This window comes from Maniola jurtina, chromosome Z (genome assembly GCF_905333055.1).
Source record: "Maniola jurtina chromosome Z, ilManJurt1.1, whole genome shotgun sequence".
In the NCBI taxonomy this organism is placed as follows: domain Eukaryota; kingdom Metazoa; phylum Arthropoda; class Insecta; order Lepidoptera; family Nymphalidae; genus Maniola; species Maniola jurtina.
The window spans coordinates 13,401,260-13,421,751 of NC_060058.1; the positions used below are offsets into that span (position 1 = coordinate 13,401,260).

General features: G+C 36.0%; 3 protein-coding genes across 14 annotated transcripts in view; 1 reads left to right on the top strand and 2 right to left on the bottom strand.

Moving 5' to 3' along the window:
* LOC123880542 (large proline-rich protein BAG6-like) overlaps window positions 1-2,417 on the bottom strand; it is a 33,634-nt gene extending 31,217 nt beyond the window's left edge. For 2 of the 11 annotated variants that reach the window (XM_045928704.1, XM_045928713.1), the window contains exons 1-2: window positions 1,865-2,123; window positions 1,666-1,784 (exon numbers count right to left, since the gene is read on the bottom strand). In XM_045928704.1, coding sequence (XP_045784660.1) covers window positions 1,666-1,728 — 63 coding nt within the window. In that variant the 5' untranslated portion in view covers window positions 1,729-1,784; window positions 1,865-2,123. Of the gene's footprint in view, window positions 1-1,665; window positions 1,785-1,860; window positions 2,125-2,313 lie in introns of those variants that run through there. The other 9 variants (XM_045928708.1, XM_045928709.1, XM_045928705.1 and 6 more) reach the window with 9 other exon arrangements.
* A 1,367-nt stretch (window positions 2,418-3,784) lies between these two features.
* Window positions 3,785-13,697, top strand: LOC123880550 (ATPase family AAA domain-containing protein 3A homolog). 2 transcript variants are annotated; one of them, XM_045928728.1, is made up of 11 exons: window positions 3,785-4,089; window positions 4,968-5,122; window positions 5,952-6,064; window positions 6,469-6,675; window positions 7,103-7,260; window positions 7,785-8,044; window positions 8,467-8,590; window positions 9,274-9,407; window positions 9,631-9,788; window positions 11,134-11,332; window positions 11,800-13,697. In XM_045928728.1, the coding sequence occupies exons 1-11, from the start codon at window positions 3,900-3,902 to the stop codon at window positions 11,983-11,985; spliced, it is 1,884 nt and encodes a 627-aa protein (XP_045784684.1). In that variant the 5' UTR covers window positions 3,785-3,899; the 3' UTR covers window positions 11,986-13,697. The 2 variants fall into 2 exon arrangements, with proteins under 2 accessions (XP_045784684.1, XP_045784683.1); XM_045928727.1 differs by lacking the exon at window positions 9,631-9,788 and having other exon boundaries at window positions 9,274-9,565.
* A 741-nt stretch (window positions 13,698-14,438) lies between these two features.
* LOC123880577 (ras-related protein Rab-21-like) lies at window positions 14,439-17,335 on the bottom strand. The gene is made up of 4 exons (XM_045928769.1): window positions 16,945-17,335; window positions 15,794-15,961; window positions 15,282-15,400; window positions 14,439-14,983 (listed from the first exon to the last, which is right to left on the bottom strand). The coding sequence occupies exons 1-4, from the start codon at window positions 17,074-17,076 to the stop codon at window positions 14,773-14,775; spliced, it is 630 nt and encodes a 209-aa protein (XP_045784725.1). The 5' UTR covers window positions 17,077-17,335; the 3' UTR covers window positions 14,439-14,772.
* Window positions 17,336-20,492: the final 3,157 nt, after the last annotated feature.

Consider the following 20,492-nt stretch of genomic DNA (forward strand, 5'->3'; position numbering starts at 1 on the left):
AACTCAATTTGAGTATCAATTATTGTAACATACATGTACATGTTTTTTTTTTAAAAGAATATTAGTCATGCTAATCATGACTAATACTCCCCTTTCCCCTCCAATTAAACGTAAAGCTTGTGCCAGGAGTGGGTACAACAGTAGTGCAACGGGTGGGGCACACCTTTTGGAATTCAGTCTGCTCCTCAACCATTGAGCTATCGAGGCTCTGTATGTTGATAATGATACTCAATATTTTATTTATGTTAAAATCTATCTATCTAACACAGAAAACATATTAATGCAAAGCTTAAAATATATTGCTAAAGCAGTTGTACTCTCAATTTCAATTTCAAATCCTTTATTTATTCCTTACATTATCTCAATAGTTATTTACATATTTTTAAAGTTATACTTATACATTTCATATCTTATATCAATTATTAATATTTATGTTAGTCTTTTTATTTAGTATAGGATAGTGTATGAAGTGTGTGTGTGTGTGTGTGTGTGTGTGTGTGTGTGTGTGTGTGTGTGTGTGTGTGTGTGTTTGTATGTGTATGAGTGTGTGTGTGCGCGTGTGTGTGTGTGTGTGTGTGTGTGTGTGTATGTGTGTGTGTGTGTGTATTCATATCTGAATGTATACTTATGTGCCTGTGAATGCAAGTGTTTGTGAGTGTGGAATTGTGTAAGTTTAGTATGTTAGTAAATCTTAGTATATATACCTCTTGGGTATAGGCCTCCTCCAGTTATCTTTTTACAGGTATAAGCAAGTACATTGTAGGTACAAATTTTTAGAGATAGTTCTTAATAAGTTTGTATTTGTTTGGGAGGCATTTATCTTTATTTCACTACGTATAACTGGAGGGGTTGGTCGTACTCCTCCTCAGTGACCAGCCGTGGAGGAGGATTACTCTCAATTACAAACAATTTAGACTACATCATTGTTTTAGTGGTTAGGTTATTTAGCAGTGGATTATGAGCTCTTAGGTAGAGCTTAACTACATATTTATCGAAGGATCTAGTTGGCCACAAGCAGTTGTTTAGTATTTAAAACTATCTAGCCACAAGCTTTTCATTAGCTTTTAAAATTTGTTAAGAAAATAACCTTTTGGATAAATGGACACCACTGTTGATACAGTCGCTCCAGTGGTTGCATGTGGTGTGATGGTATAATATTGCTTGGCAACTAAAGCTAATTGGTTTCAGAAAACCAGTGCATATGTCAATAATCATGTATTTGGTTGACAGTGGTAGAGCCTTTTATACTTTATAACCTTTCTGATAACTTTAAATGGCATTTGATGCAAAGAAAAAAGATAATTAGAATAGGTGTAACATAATTTTAAAATGGCCGTCAAAAAATGCATAAAAACGCATTTTGCATGTAATGTATATTTTTAGTATCTTGATTAGGAGGGTACCGTCATTTACATCCAGAAACATTTGATACGAAACTGTGATATATTTTGCCTTGATTATGCTTTGGTCATTTGTTTAATAGCGTTTATATATTATAATGTAAACGAAATAGCGTTTCATCTACCTACTTTACAATATTTTCATGAAAAGCACTATCGCATTGTCTATTATATATAAGTAGGTAGGTAATACATAGATACATAGATGGCATTACGCATACCATTGCTAGAGCACATTTTATAAAACTCTCACATTTACACTTACCTCATCATCCACGGAAAAGCGGTGATCCTTTGAATCCAATGTTTTTATCGTGAATTCAATCATTTTGAAAAAAAAACATGGACAACCTCCGCAAGTTGGTGACACGTGATGAAGAACACCTACGAAATACACTAGTTTTAGATGTCGAAGTTGATTAATTTAGCACATAAGATAGTCTATTTTCTATTATTATACCCACGCTTATACGGAAGTTTTGTAATCCAAAAGAAACTATTAAATTACTGTTACTGAACCACGAACCTTCCTCACACGAACAAGTACAACAGGAACCACAACCACAGACAGACCATAAGCTATAATTGCTCACAGACGAATAAGATCTCCGTGGTGAAAAATGCAAAAATATTTTATTTTAATGTTGCTATCCTCATGTCTCATCAATCATTCTCAACACAGATTCTATGAATTTATAATAGATTTCCAAATGAATCCAACTCTAGATACAAGGAAATCCGCTAAAATCAATTCACTATTGAAATTTCTATCTATTTAAAATGTAATCAAAATAATATCATATCTAACAAACTAACTAGTTAGTTATCAAAGCTAAAAACTTATTCTCTGTATTTTATCTTGGGTCACACTCACAATAAATAATAATAATAATTATTATTTTATGGAACTTACGTAACAAACACCATTTACATAATCTTAAAATTTATGTGCAAAACGTGAATACATTATGTGACGCAAGCGCGTTTATATTGATCGGCGATAGCCACGTGACAACTGAAAGAAGAGGTTCCTACCTCGGTACTCTTTAAGCTATACCAGCTATTATTTTATTATCAACTCAATTAACAAGCTAGAGGCGATAGCCACACTATACTAATATTGGATGCTCAATCCACAGCGCGTGCTTTACAGAGGTCTTGAAGAAACAAAAATGAGAGAGGGATGGATTTATTCACTGTAGTGTACTAAAAAGAGATGGCTTAAAGCTATGTTAGCTGCAAGGAAGCAAAAGAGCATTTCTAAAATAAACTCTTCTTTTTCTTTATGTGCCTCTCTATTACTGAAGGTCAGCAGTCAGTTTTTTAAACTTCTCCTTGTCCATGGCTAGCCGGAATAGTTCTCCTACTGTTTTTATGCCAGTCCACTCCCTTATGTTACGTAGCCATGACTTCTTCCTTCTTCCCACCCCTCTTTTTCCAGCAATTTTTCCCATCATAATTATCTGCAGCAGGCGGTACCTATCGTGTCGCAAAATATGGCCCAGGTACGAGACCTTACGCTGCTTGATGGTTAATTTGTTTAAGTTGGTTGATTAACTAACTCGGTCTTCTTCTGCATCCTGGCAAGAACCTCAGCGTTAGACACCTTAGCCGTCCAGCTTATGTGAAGCATCCTGCGATACGTCCACATTTCAAATAAACTCATTGGATGTTATAATAACTTAATGATTAATCAATTATTTATTCATCAATTAACTACTCTATTTTTTCAAATATAATTCAATATCAATTAACTATTTTAGAATCAATTTTGACCAATAACATGTTAGACCTCCGTAGCTTCGTAATAAAACAGCAACGGGGTGAGTCTTTTGACGTAGCCCATTTCCAATCTTGATCTTTAGTCATCATCACTATCATCAATATCTTCATCATCCACCCCCTCGCAAAATAGAATTAAAATCCCACCGCCTACTTCTCCAAGAAAAGCTCCTTCGAAGAGAAAAACAAGAGTTAAAGTCCAGAGCCGTAAAGCAAGTAGAAAAAAAAAAACGAAAAAATTGGTCACGACTTATCAGGCTGCATCATGGACGTAGTCCTATAATAGCATAGTATAATAGCTTTATGGGCTGCATGGTACCTGAGTATATATTTTTTTTATTTTTGTTCACAGACTGTATATAAAGATTTTTTCCGAGCTGTTACCCCATGCTCGGACCTATCAAAGTCACTACGAGACCTATTTTAAGCCTATTTTTAATTATATATGTAAATACTGTAGATAAATTGTAATAACTTTAGAGTAGTTAGCAATTTTACAACTACATATTTTTAGAAAGGCCTATCCAGTAGTAATATCCAGGGCCAAATAAATAATACTCTTTGCCCAGCATAGAGATATGATTACATACTCTTTGCTCGAGGGTTGGTCTATAGTCTGTGGTTTTGTGAATTTTTGTGGAGCACGGTCGTAAAATTGAATTTTAATATAATAGTCAAAATTAAACATTGAATGAATTAAAGTGCTGGTTGTTCGCCATGTCTTGGTTATTCGGGTATAGTCGCCCCCAACAGCCACCTCCGGAGGATTCCCCTGCGGGCGGCGCTGGTTCAGCCGCTCCTCCGGTTAACCTAACCAGTGCCGAAAAGAAAGCCATGGAAGCCTATAGATTTGACTCTAGCGCTTTGGAAAGAGCTGCACAAGCCGCTCGAGAGCTGGAGAAATCGAGTAAGTAACGAGCTTTATCAGTCACATGTTTGTTAGCTATTGCATAATCAATAATGTTGTCTCATAACCTAATATCACACTATCGCTATCATTTTGTCCTGCTTTATGGAATACAATTGTCCACATTTTTATGCAATTCAGTTTTAAGTAACCTGTGTTATTGCTGGTAGTAAAGATTTACCAGATAAAATTAGGTATTGTGTGATTTACATGATGATGGTTTTCTTACTTGTACTTACCACATAATATATTTTACACATGATTTCTCATTACAAAACTCAGTCCAGAATTGAGGCAAGTCTTAATTATTAAGACTTGCTTCAGCAGAGTTTCCACTAAGGTGCTTTCCTGAGTATTACACATGTACAGAACCCTCGATGCGCAAGTCTGACTCGCACTTGGCCGGTTTTTTTTGATACAACATCAGCTTGCCAGTATGGGTGCATCATACTTACGGGATACTTACACTCGTTGTTCCTGCCCACTCGCCAGCATGTCAACTACCTCAAGGAACACCTTACCGGTACCGATACCTTGGACAGGGATGTATCGGGAAAGGAAGAAATGAAATCACAATAATTATGATCATCTGACAATCGCTGGTTTTAATCAGAACACACCACAGTCGCTACAGTGGTGACCCCAACGTGATATGAACACGCAACCTTCTGATCTGGCATGTTACAGACATTACCTAACACCTTGTGTAAGCATTCAGCGCAAAACACTGGGTGTTGAAACTTGAGATTCTGCATGTAAGTTTTCTCTGTAATGTAGATCTCCATTAAGAAATAATTTCTAGAAATTCCACCTGAGTGAAAAAATGTTAGGTCAGTTAGTTTAAAATAACATTCTTACACGTGCACAATCTTCACCAGAACATGCAAAAGATGCGCTGGAGCTCAGTAAGCTGCAAGAGAGTACACGCCAGCACGAGCAAATGGCCAAGATCAAGGAATATGAAGCTGCCATTGAACAGTCTAAAGTGGAACAGAGAAGAGTTGACTATGAAGAGAGACGTAAAACACTTCAGGTAAAAATTTCTTTACAACATTACAGCAACAATTGTTGCATTGCAATTGCAATGTAGGATTGGCACACCACAAATCACTCAGTCGCTCACCTGTGGACTTAGAAACTATTGTTCCTAAAACTCTCACACTGTAAAGTTGCATAACTTTTTCATTTGTTAAGATATATTATGAGTCTTTCCTGACTGTTATATTTTACTTATATTTTTACAATTCATTCATTCAAAATTTTCAAAATTCAAAATTCATTTTGATTGTTCCAAGCATACTCTTATCAGTTGCATCACATACAATGTGCACTCTTTTGCTGGTGACTGCTCTGGTGCAGTTATCCCATCCATTTCCTGTATTGCAACTGCAGTTCAACTGTCAACTACTCAAGCCGCTTGAGCAGTCTTCATTTAGTAATTCAATGATCAACTGTTTAGGTGCCTGGGATTTTGTTCTTACTATTTAATCATGGAGATGACAATTGAGTCAATATGTATAATTATGTAATGCTTCTCATTTGTCAATGTCAAATGAAAGTGTACAAGAGAATTAGAGAAACAAACTAAATTATACTGTAATACTATGTAACATTATGTAAACAACACCTGGAGAAAGTTCATTGAAGAAGACTTTAAAAGAGTGGGACTCTCGTGGGACCCTGTCAAGGCAGCAGCCAAAGATAGGGAGACATGAAAACAACTGCTGAGAACTGCAAAAGGGCTGCAGCCCTAAGATCCATGAAGGAATAAAAGGACTTCATTTTCATCATGATCACTATGTAAATAATAATATGTCTTGTTATACAATATCTCTTTGTTCATTTTGTACTTCTATATGCAGGAAGAAACAAAGCAGCACCAAATGAGAGCGCAATATCAAGATCAGTTGGCCAAGACTCGCTATGAAGAACAGTTACTTCAGCATCAAAAGTCACAAGAGGAAATATTGAGAAAGTATGTTTTCAATGATAATTTAAATGTGTACCTGAATGTACAGTTGATCTCCAGGTAAAAAGTAGAGAGGGTTATATCTAAGCATGGGTACTCTTCACTCGTAATGTCTGGGAAAGGTTGATTAACAATATTGAATAGACACTCGTGCCCCTGCGCCTTCACATTACGAAATAAATCGGTGAATCACCTAGTGTGCAGGTATAACATCTGAAGCTTTTTTATGTGAAATGAACTGTACTTTTTACGTGAAATGAACTGAACTGTATTTATCAAGCTTTTCGCTCAATGCTCGACGTAAGTCTCTTATAGGGACTTCCATACACCACAGTCTCTATGCCACCTGAATCCAGTGAATTCTTTATCCAAGTTTATTTGAATAAAAAAATCTTTCAATTTTTATATAGGCAAGAAGAAAGTGTAGCCAAACAAGAGGCGCTCCGCCGTGCGACCATTGAACATGAAATGGAATTGCGCGAAAAGAATAAGCTAAAAGCCATCGAGGCGGAGGCTAGAGCTCGAGCCAAGGCGGATCGAGAGAACCGCGATATCACATTGGAGCAGATACGGCTGAAAGCTGCCGAAAACAGGACTACTATATTAGAGAGCATACAGTAAGTTATTTATGCACACTTTTACAGTTCCATACCTCGAAAGGAAAAACGAAACCCTTATAGGATCACTTTGCTGTCTGTCTGTCTGTCTGTCTGTCTGTCTGTCCGTCCGTCCGTCCGTCCGTCCGTCCGTCCGTCTGTCCGTCGTGTCGTTAGGTATAGGATATATTAGGATAAGGTAACGTTTTAGGATAGGGTAAGAAGCGGCGAGACGCTAACCCGTCGGGCTCCTGTTCGGAAGGTTTCAATCCCAGGACGCACCTCTAAATTTTCGGATTTATCTGCACTTAAAAGTCTGCCAATCTGCACTTGGCCTGCATTGTGGACTATGGCCAAGCCCTTCTCATTCTGAAAGAACCTGTGCTCAATAGTGAGCTGGCGATGCTTGATTATGATGATGATATTTACCTGTACATTAATTTACCAGGACAGCAGGAAATGTGATAGGCACAGGCCTGAATGCTCTAGTGACTGACTGGGATAAGACATTGGCTGCTGTGGGAGGCTTGTCCTTGCTTGCTCTTGGTGTCTACACAGCTAAAGGAGCTACGTCTGTGACTGCTCGATTCATTGAAGCTAGGATTGGTAAGAATAGAAATAGAATAATAGCTCAATAGGCATAACTACCTGCAGACCCCAGCCCGATCTGTCCACTAGTTTGAACCATGCTTTGATAGGTCTGTCAGTCAGTTAGCTTTTCCTTTTATACAGGATCTAAGCAGATCGCTAGCAAAAACTTATTATTATAATACCTTTACAGAATCCTATGCCATTTGTCTTATTTTGTAGTTTTAATGATTTAGTACTTTTCAAATCCGCATTGTATAGCGTTCGAAACTCGGGTCGGGAAACAATGCCACACCTACGACGAGACATTGACTTTGAGTGTTCTATTTACAGAACGTTTGTTGACCTCTACCGTCAGTCAGATGTTTTTTTTTGCATTTTTTGCACTTTTTAAAGTTAATATCTCAATTGTTAGATAATCCAACTGAGAAATAAATTTGACAGATTTTCTGAGCAAAAACTGTCAAAACATCAAAATTTCTTAGTTAAAGATTTATTATTGGTGATTGGAAAATCGATCCTTAGAATATTTTTTCTCTTAGGAAAGCCTGAGTTAGTCAACGAAACTTCAAGATTTTCCTTGCTAGAAGCCCTGAAGCATCCTATTCTAACAATGTCGAAAGCGGTGGCGAATTTTAGGAAACCCTCGGATGCTCTCGCCGGCGTCGTTTTGGCACCAAATCTTGAAAAACGTTTGCGAGATATCGCAATCGCCACAAAGAATACTAAAACAAATAAGGGCTTCTATAGAAACTTGCTCATGTATGGACCACCTGGTACTGGAAAAACTTTATTCTCAAAGGTGAGTATTATGTCTTCTTAAGATTTTTACCTTTTTGCACGACTGCCCAAGAAAAGAGTAAAAATATTTTTAGGATTATGTATGATCCTGAATATAAAGATGAATACGATTTTCTTTGTTCCGCCATAACTTCTGAATACCTAAAAAGATGTTTATGTATTATCTTTAGAATCTTTATCGAAGTATAGAATCCTTATGTCATCCCAAGTGACACTGGTTAATTTTTTTTGAAAAAAAATCTATATACCAGAGCAGTTGTGTGTTAAAATTTTTTTAATGACTACCTGGCTAAGTTGATATATCCAAAATCCAAATTACTAGCTTTTGCCTGCGTCTTCGTTGGCGTGATTAAGTTATAGCCTAAAGTGTATAGCTTAAAGATCTTTGTATTTAATGTTTTTTTATTTCATTTTATATTATAGAAATTAGCTAAGCATTCGGGCATGGAATACGCAATAATGACGGGCGGTGACGTGGCTCCGATGGGAAAGCACGCAGTGGCCTCCATACACAAGATGTTCGACTGGGCCAATACTAGCAGGAAAGGTAAAAGCTTTCTTCAATACAATTGCTTGTAAAGACATTAACGCACATGTGCCATAATATATTTAAAAGAAAGAAAGAAAAAAAATCTATTGATTTCATTGTAGCCACACAATAAAATACTTTTAAGTTTGAGTTATCCCAGCGCTTCCACCATTCCACCATTTGTTCAAATGAAAATAAAAAATAATATAAATATGTGAGAAATATGGCCGCCAAACAGAACAGCTGATTAGATTAGTTTATAGGACCATGTAAGTTTATAAAGGTTAAACATACTGAACTAACATGGTACTTTAAAAAACCTATGTTACTGGTGATAATGTGATCATATTTTTATGATAAACGTGCACATTGAAAATTAAACCCTCGACGGCATGCGAATCAAGCTGGCCTGCTGCGGCTTGGGTATGTAACTTTGCACCTCAACTATAGTTTCCTAGACTAATATATAAATGTAGCATCCGCCTAGGGAAACACATCTTATACCCTGAGGAAGCTACTCTAAGTCAGAAAAGTGCTGCTGTATTTGGCGGTCACAAGTGTAGACAAGGACCTGTAAAAAGTGGCGTCGATCACAATGGATCAGAGATGGCCAAAGTGGTACAGAGAATCCTAGAATCTGTATAGTTGCTACTTTGCGCTTTAATTTGTAACATATTACATCTCTTATTATTTTATTATAGGTGTACTCCTGTTCATTGATGAAGCGGACGCGTTCCTTCGCAAGCGTTCGTCTGCCGCTATAAGTGAGGATCTGAGAGCGGCTCTAAACGCGTTTCTGTACCGTACATCGGACCAAAGCAGTCGTATCATGCTGGTCTTAGCGTCCAACACTCCACAACAATTCGACTCGGCGATTAACGACCGTCTCGATAAGATGATCGAGTTTGGACTACCGGGCCTGGAAGAGAGGGAACGACTGATCAGATTGTACTTTGACAAGTTTGTGCTTCAACCGGCTTCGGAGGGCAAAAGGTTTGTGGGTTACACCGTTATATTAAATAGCTTGAAATCATGACTGAAACAGTTGTATCATGTTGGTCTTAGCGTCCAACACTCCACAACAATTCGACTCGGCGATTAACGACCGTCTCGATAAGATGATCGAGTTTGGACTACCGGGCCTGGAAGAGAGGGAACGACTGATCAGATTGTACTTTGACAAGTTTGTGCTTCAACCGGCTTCGGAGGGCAAAAGGTTTGTGGGTTACACCGTTATATTATATAGCTTGAAATCATGACCGAAACAGTCGTATCATGCTGGTCTTAGCGTCCAACACTCCTCAACAATTCGACTCGGCGATTAACGACCGTCTCGATAAGATGATCGAGTTTGGACTACTGGGCCTGGAAGAGAGGGAACGACTGATCAGATTGTACTTTGACAAGTTTGTGCTTCAACCGGCTTCGGAGGGCAAAAGGTTTGTGGGTTACACCGTTATATTATATAGCTTGAAATCATGACCGAAACAGTTGTATCATGTTGGTCTTAGCGTCCAACACTCCACGACAATTTCTACTCGGCAATAAACAACTGTTTTGATAAAATGGTCGAGTTTGGACTACCAGGCCTGGAATGTAGGAAACGATCAGGTTGTACTTTGACATGTTTGTGCTACTGGCTTCGGAGGGCAAAAAATTAATGAGTTATGCACAATTTGAATAAAAATATATTCTATACTATACTGTTCTTACTGGCTCTGCTTAGTAAACCCACATTTCGGGCAGTGGTAGTCAGACATATTATAAAAGCTATAACTACATGTAGTAATAATTACTTAATTGGAGCTGGAGAATAAAACGGTGTAATATTGCACGAAATGAAAAACAGCAGCAGCAAAAAACTGAGTGGAAGCTGGCAAAACTTCGTTTTGATGGAAATCACGAACTTTGCACTTAATTTCAGGACAGTTTAGGCTGTTTTGTTTGATAATTAGTTCAGATTTGCATAGCCAAAAAGGTCCCAGATAAAGCTATCATAAATTCACAAAATTTTATTTGATCGATAACAATAAATAAATAAATAAATATACTTTTATTCGGGACTATAAAGTTAGGCGCAAACACAGTACATAGAATGAAAACACATAAAACATAAAAACTAATAAATTAAACTTAAAAACCTAAATATTTATCTAAAACATAACTTACTGAGCTTTCCATGCATTTCGGCCGAGACGACCACCGCTATTTCGTAGTTCTAATAAATAATAAACTTGTACTGCAAAGGCACGGTGATCCTCTGAGCCGAAGTGCAATAAAAATTTTGTATTTCAAATATTACCGCGAAAACCCTAGCCGCCATTTTGTTTAGGATCATGAGCTTTCGTGACGTCAGACAGATTGGTAAATACTGGCACTTAGGGAAATATGACTACAGTCCATGTGACGAAATCTTTAAAATGAATAATATAATTCATTGAGTAATTTTATCAACTGAAACTAACATTTATCGATTGCTTATTGCTAATACTTGTATCTTGTGTATACATTTTTAGATTTTTTTCGCTTGTTGTAAAATAGCCTATTGTTTTGATTTGTAGACGCTTGAACGTGGAGCAGTTTGACTACGGGGCGCTGTGTTCGAAGCTGGCGGAAAGGACGGCCGGCATGTCTGGTCGGGCCTTGTCTAAGCTGGGCGTCGCTTGGCAAGCGGCCGCTTACGCGTCTGACGATGGCAGGCTCACTGAGCAAATGTGCATCGAGATATGTGACGATGCAGTGCAAGATCATCGACAGAAGGTATATGCATCATTCAACCCATCGCCGGCTAATTACTGAGCACGAGCCTCTTCTCAAAATGAGCAATTAGGGCCACCACGATGACTGAGTGCAGATCAGCACGCTTCACCAATTTTGAGAGCAACAACCTAGCATTTATTTATTTGAAGACGAGATGATGCCTGCAACTTCATTCACGTTTAGGATTTTGAAAATCCCGCTAGAACTAATTGATTTCCCGGGGTTTCTAAAGTAATTAGATTAGCTCAAGTTAGGCCCACAACAAAACCCATTACCCTGTAGGTTCCTCCAAACGAGAAAGATGGTCCAGTAGGTAAAGCTGAATGAAGGGACATTGTGTAATCTGAAGTTTATCTAGATAAAGCGAAAACTAACGTATTCATTAATAGATACACTAATGTTCAATTGTTATATACATTTTGTAACTTGATTATTTATTCATCTCAATATTCTCTTGATTTTTCTAGATGGAATGGTTATCCGCTGAAGAAAAGACCCGAAGTATGATGCCATATCTCCTAGACCTACCCCCGCTAGATAGAGTCGAAGATAATGCACAGAAGGCGTCCATCAGTGAAATTACTGAAACCAAAGAGGAACCTCAGAACAAGCAATCTACGAAAAAAGCCAAAGAAACTGATTTGGAGAAGTGACATATCCATACAAAAAACAATATATTGCACACAAACAAAAGTGGTGACTGTGATAGTAAACAGTGCATATATGACTTTACTGTTACTAAAACTCAAACGTACGTTATGTTATCTAACAGTGACATGCAAATATTGCGTCATTTGTCTGCGAGGTTAAAAAAATAACCTCTTTTCCAATTTTATTTTACTGTGGTGTGAGAATATTATTATTATCTTCATGTTTAAAAATGATTAATGATTGATTGATACTATTATTTTTCTCCAATAATTTTGACATTGTTTTATTTCTGTGTTGATATATTATTACATTTATTATTTCTGATAAGTTGGTTTTATACGAGTTAATTTTATAATATTATTATTTTCATTAATGATTGACTGAAACAATTTTTAATTTCTCAAATAATTTTGACACTTTTTATTTCTGCATTTATACTTTTAAAGGATGTTGTGTGAGAATATTAATTATTATCTTCATGTACAATGACTGTTTGAAACAGTTTTTGTTCTCAAATTATTTAGTCATGTTTTTATTTCTGCCTTTATAAATAATAATTACATTAATTAGGGATTAAAAAGTTCAAGACCATTAATAATATTGATGTCAATACCAAGCTACTAATTTTTGTGATCGTAATAATTTTATAATCTTTTAGCTACCGGTACATAGACTAAGGTAAAATAAATCTTTCATAATAATACTAATTGTTTGTTTGAAATCTTTGAAAGTTTAAAAGATAATTTCTTTTTATCCTGATTTGTTGCATTTATCTTAAAACTAGCTATTGCTCGGCATGCGTTGCAAATCGTCGCTAAGTTCTAACACCACAGACATTTCTGGCGGTTTCAACATTTCGACGTCCAACAGAAACTCTTACAACCCAAACCTCTGGAAACAGCAAGTTTTTTCACTCTCCTGTGAAGTTGCTCATTTTGTCTAGAACTTAAGCGACGAAATGCTACTCGCGCACTACCTATTGTACGTCGATGATACTTTGTCAGAAACTTTGCCGCAGACAAACAGACGGACGGACAATGGAGGCTTATACTCTATCCGCGCTCCCGTTACAAAAACCCATACAAATGATAGACAAAAATATCGGTGGGCGCAACCAGTTCAAGTGCAACAAACGAAACTAGTTTTGTAATTGAATTTCGAATGATTTTTGAAAACATGTTTGTGATTGGTTGGTGGCTCAAAATGATTAAGCACTCTAAGATATTTGTCTCTATCATTTGTATGGGATTACGTAATAAAGAGCGCTATAATAACTTCTTGCCGCGGATAGAGTATAGTAATGGGTTCTGTTGGCAGCCTTTCAGGAATGGAAGTTATGGAACCCTAAAAAAGTCGCCACAAACATATTGTTTATACAATCGAATTGAAACTTTTTAGTTGTTGTTGACACTTGCCTGAAAGTTTCTATCACAGCAACGTATAATATGTAAATCCCAATGCAACGCATGCCAATCATTAGATGGTCCTTCATACAAATAAGTGGAAATGTATAAACGAATCTGGCTCAGATATATGGATGTTGTTTAAAATACCTACTTTGTTATTTAAAGTATATCACGCGACAGGTCGAGATCCCGGTCGAGTCGGGTACGAGGAGATGATCACCCCGATTGCCATCTCGACCTGTCGCGTGCTATAGGTATTGGGTTGTTGTCTTATCAAGTAGAGTATGTTAAATAGACTTAGAAATTTCTTGGTTGATTTTTATTTCATCTGTCCCAAACCCTTTCTCCTATTCCTATCCTAATCCTATTTTTAACCCCAGACCCAAGAGGGGTGTTATAAGTTTGATGTGTATCTGTCTGTGGCATCGTAGCTCCTAAACTAATGAACCGTTTTTAATTTAATTTTTTTTTTGTTTGAAAGGTGCTTGATCGAGAGTGTTCTTAGCTATAATCCAAGAAAATCGGTTCAGCCGTTTGAAAGTTGTCAGCTCTTTTCTAGTTACTGTAACCTTCACTTGTCAGGGTGTTGTAAATTTTTAATTTACACTTTTATATAGTAATCAGCTTTTAGAAATCGCATCAAGTGGGCAATCTTTTGTAACAGGGTAAATATGGTATTGATGTCTGATTGTTTTTTCAATAAAGTACCTACCTTTTACAAAAGATGCTTGAAGAAGCTATGATGGTTTGAAAATACGACGAAACGCTTGTAGGTATGAATTATTTGGAATGCTAAGGATGCAAATGTACTAATTTAATTTCCAAAGTGTTTGTTAGTAAAACCATTAAATTTTAAACATAGGTACCTGTTATAATCATATTATACTACAGTGCAATTTTTAACCGACTTCAGAAAAGGAGGAGATTCTCAATTTGTCTGCATCTTTTTTTTATTTGAAATGATTGGAGTCTATCTTCTAAAATTGAGAAAAACATCATTCATTACATTTTATTAAATACAGTATTTCCTACATAAATAATAACACCAATGTTTAACATCAATTTAATTAATTAATTTAATTCACATGTCATAAATAGAATATTTTATAAATACATTACAATATAACATAATTGATAATATACTATGTATGTACATATTTCAAACAAATTTGTAATAAAGATAAACAAAGACATCCATTTTGAATTCTACACATTGTAATGAAACTAAATAGAAATATATTTTATTGAAACTATTTTGCTATAATATAATAACGATTTCAATTATTATAGTTAGGTTATGTATGTTTCAGTTTCATCAAAAGAACTCAAGTATTGATTTACACAAATTTGTTTGAAAGAGAATAATATACAAATATCACCAGTTTAGGTACTCCTGTTACCAGAGCAACATGAGGACTGTGTTGGTGTCTCGTCTTCGACAACTAGAACTCTCGCTGGTCTGTTGTTTTCAGTCTGGGAGTTCTTTTCAAATCGGTCGGCCATATCTCGGGTTAATTCTAGAAATAGTTCTTCTACTCCTTGATTTAGTTTCGCTGATGTGTAGAAGTGTTTTGCACCGACCATATTGGCATAACTGAAAAAATATTAGCATAAGGCGAACAAAATAACGAAACAGTGAGGCTGCTTCTAAACTAACTAGTATCAGTATAGGGATACTGATACTATTTTGTGGAATCCACAAGACCGCTTAAGGGGCATGAGACCATGAGGTCGCTTCGCCCTTAAGCAGAGCTCAAACCCAGCAACAAAATTGCTTTGTCCTCAACAATTTAATTTCAATCACAATTGAAGTAAATAAAAATTTAAATCACTTATTGGCAGAAAGCCTTATAAAGTTATGATATAACAATTTATTTGTTAAAACTTTTTACCTTTCTGCTTCTTCCAAGGGCACCATTCTTTCATGTTCCAAATCAATTTTATTGCCAGCTATCACCAACACAATATCCGATCCAAGCATCTTTTTTAATTCCTTCACCCAATTTTTAACCTAAAAGCAAATGTTAAATATGTAATTTAAAGTAACAAACTGTACAGACAATGATTTAATTCTAATCCTACTAATATTATAAATGTGAAAGTGTGGATGTTTGGATGTTTGTTACTCAATCATGCAAAAACGGCTGAACGGATTTGGAATGACCCTGGACTACACACATAGGCTACTTTTTATCCCGGAAAATCAAAGAGTTCCCGCGGGATTTTGAAAAACGTAAATCCACGCGAACGAAGTCGCAGGCATCAGCTAGTAATATTATACATCCAAGATAAAACAGACAGATGGACAGATAGACAGCGGAGTCTTAGTATTAGGGTCCAGTTGGCATATTTCAGGGTTGGAACCCTAAAAATCCATAAAATATTTAGAAATTCATATAAGTACCTTTCCAAAAGATTCTTCATCTGTGATGTCGTACACCAGAATAGCACCATTTGAATTGCGATAATATATGGGGCCAAGTGCATGGAACTTCTCTTGACCAGCCGTGTCCCAGATAGATAAGTTGATGCGTTTCCCATTTATGTTAAGCTTCTTATTTAGGAATGTTGCCTGTGTACAAAATATACTGTCTACATATACTCAAGTAAATCCATACAAAATTGCATAATATAGTCGCTTAAGTTCTAAAACCATGTACATTTAGACACTTTTTGCTAGAAAATCGAAATGGGCATAGATAGTTTCAGTCAATCAGAAACAAGAAACCATCTGATAGAAATTCTTAAAGAAAGAAAGTAACAGCACTATCTAAACCCATGGAAACAGTGCATAAGTCAGTTTAGTTTTTAACTTACCTGTAGGGTGTCTACTAACTTTTCCCATTTTTGGTTTCGAAAAGATTTCGCACTTGCTAAAGTTACATTTTGACTTACATGGTGTTAGAATTTAAGCGACAAATGGTGTTCTTTTTTCACAACTCAAATCCTGAACCACGGACAGACGAACGGACAGACAGACGAACAGACAGATAGACCTTTTGAGGTACAGTACCGTAACAAGGTGCATTCCCAGTATTAAAACCCTGATCTCCAAAATAAGAGGCAGACTTTGTAACCACTAGGCTATCTCAGTACTTCCTGGCTTGATTCTTGATATGATTACACAATATTAAAACTCAAACAAGTTTAGATTTTTTTTGCCAATCTCTTTGCTCAGGCACTTATTATTATCTTTAATTAGCTTAACTAATTGTAATAGGACTTTCACTTGTAAGCAGATGATTTTGGAGAAGTTATATATTAGCTATGCAAATTGTTTTTATATAAATTTATGGACTATCACTAATTGGCTGCAATTGGACCTAATGGCAAGTGATGATGCAGCCTATGGAGCGCCCATGCCTCGAAGATGACTATACTTAGATACATTGAAATAGCTTAGTACTAACTACTATACTATTAAACCAGACATTTAAATATAATTTCACAATATATACATAGAATGTCTTTTTGTATAAAATCATTAAAGATTCATAAGAACGTAAGCATTGCTGACCTTTAAATTGGATTATATTTTCTATTGTCATAACATACCTGCAATGTTGTCAAGTGTTTATCGTTAAACTTGTCTTCAATGTATCGGAGAAGGATTGATGTTTTACCGACGCAACCCTCGCCCAGTAAAACCACTTTGAAATTGTGTGTCCCACTCGGTGCCGCACTCATTGTTAAAGTCTAGTTGTAATACTGTAGTAATTGGATACTTTTGATCACTTGCTGTTCGCGTTTTCACATCAAGTTAACTCATAAACACTTTGACAAATTGTTTAGAATTGAACTCTAGATCAATTTATTAGAATTGCTTACGTGTAATTCCCATTAAAGGGGCAATTAATGTACATAAAATGAGTAAAACTGGTTATTTTAACTTTGCAGTGCAATCATTTTCTCAATCAATCATGCGATGTCGTAAACGAAAACTTTTTAGATTGTCAATGTCAGTTGACATTTGACATTTTACAAATGTAGACTTTGACATTGACAGTTCTATATGTCTTTACCACAGAGTAAAGAATAGATTAGAATCAAAGTAGATTACACAAAAATAGACAATAATCTTGCCACTTCAGTCGCCACGGGTAACATTGTAAACGGATAATAATATGTGTCACTTCATTCACCACGGGTAACATTGTAAACGTATAATAATATCTGTCACTTCAGTCGTCACGGGTAACATTGTAAACGTGCTAGCATAAAAAATTAAAAAACCGACCAAGTGCGAGTCAGACTCGCGCACCGAGGGTTCCGTACTAGAGTCGTATATTTTCGACATTTTGCACGATAAATCAAAAACTATTATGCTTAAAATAATTTAAAATCTGTTTTATAATGTACCTACAGGTATAGTCCGTCAGGCCGTCAAAGTTCTCAGTTTTAGACCATCTTTGTGACGGGGTCTATCTATTCTTAAAAATACTAAACTAGTTAGGAATATTATGAAATTTCGGAATATTATGTATACCATATACCTAGAGTAAAATTTTAAGCGACAAATAATGAAAACAAACGACTTTTAAAATAGTTTGTGTGACTGTGATTAAAACAAACGAACATTTTTTGAATTATCTTTCACGATTTATTGCGATGGTAGATGTTCTAAATGTTGAACGTCGCAATCTGCGTTTCGTCCGTAGCACAATTAATATAATATCCATCGATAATCGAAATTCTTATCACATTTTTTATTAGCACAGTTCTAGATAATGGAGTATCGTCTAGTATGGGTCTTCAATCCCGCCGAGGGAATATGATACTGCAACTGTTATTCTCTTTAGTATCAACTTCTATAAGAGCAACGGTGTTGGGTCCATTGAAACTATATCCGGTTACAAAAGTCATAGGGTTTGGATAAAATATAATAATTTCTTTTATCAGCAACACTTTGCTATCCCTTTCGGCGGCCTGGCAGACTTGTCCACAGTAGGTAGTTTGTAGTAAGAATATAATTTGGTGATACAGACAACATTGATTTGGTTTCGGCATACCTCCTTCACAGCGAAGTCGTAATATGATATTTATAGAAATACCTCGGGAAACGTCGATAGCAAGAAATAATAGTACACTTGAAATCAGTGAATTCATGGCGATACGCAGTTTACTAAGCTATTGTTATTGATTTACGAACATAGGCAGGTACCTATATACTTACACATTATAAATAGGTACTTCTCTGACATGTTTATAGGTAGGTACCGATGCATATAATAGCGCGTGTGGATGCTCGTTATAAACATGGATTTATTCCAATTACCATCATAATATACTTAAACATAATGTTTAAACTGGTCTAAAACCCGGTGAAGTGCGAGTCGGGCCTCGCTCTGTTAAGGTTCCGTACATTATAATTATGAACATCATGTTTTGGGTGTGTGTACTGTGTAATATTTATTTTGCGAGCTACAACATCGCAATAAACCGTGAAAGGATACCCCCAAAAAATGTTCGTTTGTTCTGATCACAGTTTACAAACTTCCAGGATGAGTCCAAACTTACAAATTATGTTATAAATCGTTGTTTTCAGTATTTGTTGTTTAAATAAAGTATATGGCTCTTAATATACCTACCGAAATTTCATATTCCTAAATAGTTTAATTTTTGAGATAGCCCCTGTCACAAAAATGGTCTACTCAATGAGCTCTAAGCAATGATACCCTCCTTGCTAGGCAAATTTTCATGTCCTTTTTCATGTATGGGAGCCACTCTGAAAAAATAATTTAATTGAATTTCTAATTCAATATCTGTTTTTGGGTCAACGTTCTACACCAAATACAGACGGACGGACCGACGGACGCACAGCCGGATAGATGGACAGACGAACAGACAGAAAAGTGACATTAATAGGGCTCCGTTTTACCCTTTGGATAAAACGGAGCCCTATTAATTTGGAACTATTAAGTTTGGAACCTTAAAAATAGTTGATATCATACATATCGCCCATTTACGTATAAAATCATGTAGGTACCAACCTATGCCACTTTGTAGGTGCTACGATAGATTTATTTGAGCCATCTATTCATATGCATATCAATTTGACTTATTTTAAATTATTAATTTTGTTGATTGGTGTCAAGGAGCCTTAAAACATCTTTGGAACAAACAACTTCTACCATCTTTGCCGTCAATTTGATGGGAAATCTAAGATCGATATAGCTCCCTACTTATCTTCTACTTATCATTTTCACTGTTTAATACAATAGAATAGAATAGAATATATTTTTATTAAAGTAAACTTTTAGATGTGCTTTTGAATAATCAAAATAATATACCACTGGTAGAAAGAGACTGGTACAATAATTATTGTTAAGGGTGATAGATTAGCAGACTTCACACACCTTTTGAGAACATTGTGGATCAGGCATAATGATTTCTTCAAAGTTAAAGCAAGTGATAATTTATTACTTAAAACGCACATTACTCGTAAAAATTAGAGGTGCGTCCGACCCCCGATTGGAGGCGGACGACCTTTAGCAAATTAAGATATCCAAGCTTCCTAGCTAGAAGACCTCATATAAGTGGTTAATTATAATAAAATTCATGATTATCGTTCAAAAGTCCCATTCGAATTCTAAATCATGTTAAAATTAGTACAAATATTATGTTAAAGTTTTTGGAATCAGAGGGCCCTATGAAAAATTATAGAGTGAAAATTTATAAGTAAGTATGGAAAATAAGGATTATGGACAGGGGATGCAATTATTGCCCCACAAAATCAAAGAGTTCTCGCATTTTGAAAACACCTACCTTGCATTCCAGGGATGGGTTACTACAGATAGGCTACTTTTTGTCCTGGAAAATCAAAAGTTTCCACGGGATTTTAAAAACCAAAATCCACGTGAACAAAGTCGCGGGCATCATCTAGTAAGTAATATATCTTTAGTTGGTATCTTAATTTGTAGGTCAACAAAACCGATTCAATGATTCTCAGACAAAGTCGTTGGCAGCAGCTAGAGTACCCTGTATCTATAAACTTCAAATCATAATAGGTAACTGTTATCAAGAAAAACAATATCTATTGGTCTAATATGAACATTAATGTATTACGTATGTACGCAGGGCGCCGGCGCCGCTCGCGCATTCCA